This window comes from Notothenia coriiceps, unplaced genomic scaffold (genome assembly GCF_000735185.1).
Source record: "Notothenia coriiceps isolate Sejong01 unplaced genomic scaffold, NC01 NC01_scaffold00004315, whole genome shotgun sequence".
NCBI lineage: Eukaryota > Metazoa > Chordata > Actinopteri > Perciformes > Nototheniidae > Notothenia > Notothenia coriiceps.
The window spans coordinates 8,394-12,345 of NW_011337016.1; the positions used below are offsets into that span (position 1 = coordinate 8,394).

The window sequence follows — 3,952 nt, forward strand, 5'->3', positions numbered from 1 at the left end:
TGAAACTTTCAGAGTCTCTTTCGAAGAGGGGACACATGTTGATGTAGAAGAGACATGAAGAAGAGGGGACACATGTTGATGTAGAAGAGACATGAAGAAGAGGGGACACATGTTGATGTAGAAGAGACATGAAGAAGAGGGGACACATGTTGATGTAGAAGAGACATGAAGAAGAGGGGACACATGTTGATGTAGAAGAGACATGAAGAAGAGGGGACACATGTTGATGTAGAAGAGACATGAAGAAGAGGGGACACATGTTGATGTAGAAGAGACATGGAGAAGAGGGGACACATGTTGATGTAGAAGAGACATGAACAAGTGGATTTTGCAGAATAGGTGACCTTTAAAATCATTTTTCTGTACGTATGTTGCTACTAGTGGAAGATAACCCTAAACACAAGGTGAAAGTTGTGTCGAGCACATTTAAATAAAGTTAAATGTTATTTTAGGTACAATCTATTAAAGGAATTGTCTTCTTTGGGAGAAATAAAAAAACATCTCGCCCAATCCGACAGATTGTATGTGCTTCAAAATAAACGAGATTTGTTTTCAGCAGTTTGCTTGTCTTTGCTTTGCCTTTGTGTGTTAACGTTATTTCATGGAGTGAATATAACTTGTCTTATAAACACTTTGATGTGCTTTCATGCCATCACTTACATTAAATAAATTCAATTAAAAAAAAGCTTTTAAGGTTCACCACTTTGGAAAGATCAGATTAGACAAAATATTTAAGGCAAAGTCAGGAGCGTCTTCAACGTGTTTTACTTCAAAGTATCGGACAAACATTTGAACCAGGTAGTACAAATGAAAAGATAGCTGCACTACAGTACCAAAGAAAGTGGAGAAAATTCATAAATGTTTTGTTCTTTTGCAGATATATTAAACGTTGTCTTTTCCCCCAAGTACAAATCTAAGCACGTAGTAGAGGAAATGCACGCTGAGTAATGCACGTGTCTTTATAGATTTTGTAAGAAAGCTTTATGAGAAGCTAAATCCGAGTAGCTCATCCTAAAACTATTTCCTGTCCCGATAACGAGGCTGATTACAGGAAGTGGAGAGCAATCAGACGGGCGTGGTGTTCAGGGGCACGCCGCTATAATAAACAGTGTGTGTGCCACATTCAGGGACAGAAATAACCGGCCCAGTTCTGGTCAGTGTGATCAATGGAGCTGCTGTGAACGCTCTCAGTGATGCAGCATTTTATTTCTGGTGATTCAGACCTCATTGAGTCTGTTTCACGAGACAAACACTGCAGAGTAACACACACTCACATCAACAGGGTGAACCAGACGTATAGAGTAGTGTGTTTCCCATGTTTCCAATGTTTTGCACTTTTCAGCTGGATAATCTTCTAGAGATGACGAGACTTTCTCAAGTTAATTAACTAATGATCTCGGGAACAGGGGTGGTTCTAGGTGGGGGCCAACAAGGGCCAGTGCCCCCAAAACGCTGACCTGAGCCCCCCCCCAAAAGAAAAGTTTATAATATTAGGATTTATTGTCTACAGCGCTGGAGCGATAGCTGGAACTAACTCTGTGTTTTAGTCAAACTCCTTTGAGCGGTACGCCGTCACTGGCCAGCTGAAGCGCGCAGGAAAACAAACAACACTTGTCATCTCCAACCAGAGGCTGTTAATTCAAGTAAGGCTCAATAAGACTCAAGCCTAGACGTTGAGAGACTAAAAATCACAGGAACCGCAAGATAGTATTGTTGCTGTAATGTGAAAGAAAAGAACACCTCAGCCTGGCATGCAGAGACCCGGATGTACAGCAGAGATGGAAGTAAATCATTTAGTAAATACAAATCCAGACAGAAAATATGTGAAGTTTTGCAGGTGAAATCAAACGCAGATGCGCATTAAATCCAGATGTGGTTATGTAGGAAAAGGCGTGTTTAAATCCTCCCTTCTTCTTCTGTGTTAAATTAAAAACACACGTTCCTCCTCAGTTTTACTCACCCAGGGGGGGAAGTAGGCCTCCGGTTCAAAGTACTTCCCGAAGTGTTTGTTCCTTTTGAAGTTCCCGAGGTCGGCCTGCAGGGCGAAGGCAGCGAGCAGGAAGTACGCCTCCTCCCTCTGCAGACACTCCGACTGCAGCACCTGCTTCCTCAGGTGCCAGTAGTAATAATACCGGGCAGAACGGTCACTGAGGGGGGAGTGAACGCATCACAGGTTAATAACTGAAGGGTGATGGAGTGGAAGCTCTGAGAGGATGAACCTGAGAAAGAAATATCCAAGTAATCCATTTATGGAGTTAAGCCTGAGCTAAATTGTTTAAATTCCATAAAAAATAAAACGAATCGGAAGAAATACTTATTTTTTACATTTTGAAAATAAGTCAAATTCTGAAAAAAGTCAAATTCTGGGAAAAATTAAAAAGAAAATATTCTGAGAACATTAAAACAATTCTGAGAAAAAAGTAAAAATTCAAAAGAAATAATTGTTTCTGCGAAAGAAATATAAATTCTAAGAAAAAAGTAAAAATTCTGAGTAAAAATTCAAAAGAAAACGTTCTGAGAAAAAGAAATAAAAATTCTGAGAAAGAAGTACAAATTCAAAAGAAAAAATTGTTTCTGCGAAAGAAATAAAAAATCTGAAAAAAGGTAAAAATTCTGAGAAAAAAGTAAAAATTCTAGGAGAGAAATTTCTGAGAAAAAGTCAAAATTCTGAGTAAAAATTCAATAGAAAACATTCTGAGAAAAAGAAATACAAATTCTGAGAAAAAAGTAAAAGTTCTCAGAAAATAAGACAATTCTTGAAGGGAAATTTCTGAGAAAAAGTCAAAATTCTTAGAAAGAAAAAAAGGTGTGAGAAAAAAGTCAAAATTCAGAGAAAGCCAGAAAACAGGGGAGAAAACACTTTAAATCCGACAAAGATAAGGGGTTTATTTTCAGCCTATGAGAGCTTCAGTTTGTCTTCAAAAAGTCCTCTTGACTACCAGCTGTGGTCAGTAGGATGCGAGTCTGTACCTGATCAGTCTCCCATTCTCCACGTAATACTGAGCTCTGAAGTGGATTATCATCGGAGGCCCAAACTGGTCGATGCCCTGGAAAACAAACAAGTTAAATATTTATTGTTTATTTCTCCAAACAGGTAGAATTTAAAGTGGACCTATGAGTTCCCCGGCAAATATTTATGTATAAATGATATCAAAAAGTGCATTTTGCATGATACAGTAGGTCCCATTTAACATTTATATCAGAAGTTAGGAAACTGTCTCTGCACAGAGGTGATTTAGAAACTGTTTTACTTGTTGCTTTATATATTAAATTACTTCTTTAACAAAAATAGTATGGTCAAAAAAGATAATGCTTAAAAGGAGCATTTACATTTCCACCACAAAGAACAGATTATTCAACAAACCCTTACTTCTTTTGTAAAAGCATGTTCAAGGTTTATGACAGATTGATTTGATGATCTCAATTTATTTAAACACTTTTGAAGGATCAGTGGGAACCTTCATATTTTATATTTGATCAGAGTCCTGCTTCCTGCTTCCTGCTTCCTCACCTTGCTGGCCTCCCTCTTCCACTCTTTAGGACAATACTTAGAGAGCTTCTGATCCAGCTCCATGTAGATGTGTTCATTATCTGTGGAAGAGAGGAAGGTTAAACATTGATACTCAGACTGTGTGTGTGTGTGTGTGTGTGTGTGTGTGTGTGTGTGTGTGTGTGTGTGTGTGTGTATGTGTGTGTGTGTGTACAGAGAAATCCGTGAATGCACCGTGTTTAAAACCTGCAGCCTCCCTATGTGCTTGCGCATTCATCTATGTTATAAATATTGTTTTTTAAATAAATCCTGTAAACCCTACGACGTATCTGAACCTGAGGACACTGAGGTCGGGGGACACTGGGTGAGACACACAGTGGGTGAGACATACAGTGGGTGTGTAGTGTTTGCCTGCAGGATTTCACGCTGCTCAGTCAGACACTTGAGGAATGCCCCCCCCCC

The 3,952-nt window shown here is 39.0% G+C and overlaps 1 protein-coding gene across 1 annotated transcript in view; it reads right to left on the minus strand.

Annotated features, from left to right (window-relative positions):
• frmd6 (FERM domain containing 6) overlaps positions 1–3,952 on the minus strand; it is a 12,802-nt gene that overhangs the window by 7,229 nt on the left and 1,621 nt on the right. Inside the window, exons 3-5 of the mRNA XM_010767396.1 lie at positions 3,512–3,591; positions 2,971–3,047; positions 1,939–2,147 (exon numbers count right to left, since the gene is read on the minus strand). Of these exons, the coding sequence (XP_010765698.1) occupies positions 1,939–2,147; positions 2,971–3,047; positions 3,512–3,591 (366 nt within the window). The remainder of the gene's footprint in view (positions 1–1,938; positions 2,148–2,970; positions 3,048–3,511; positions 3,592–3,952) is intronic.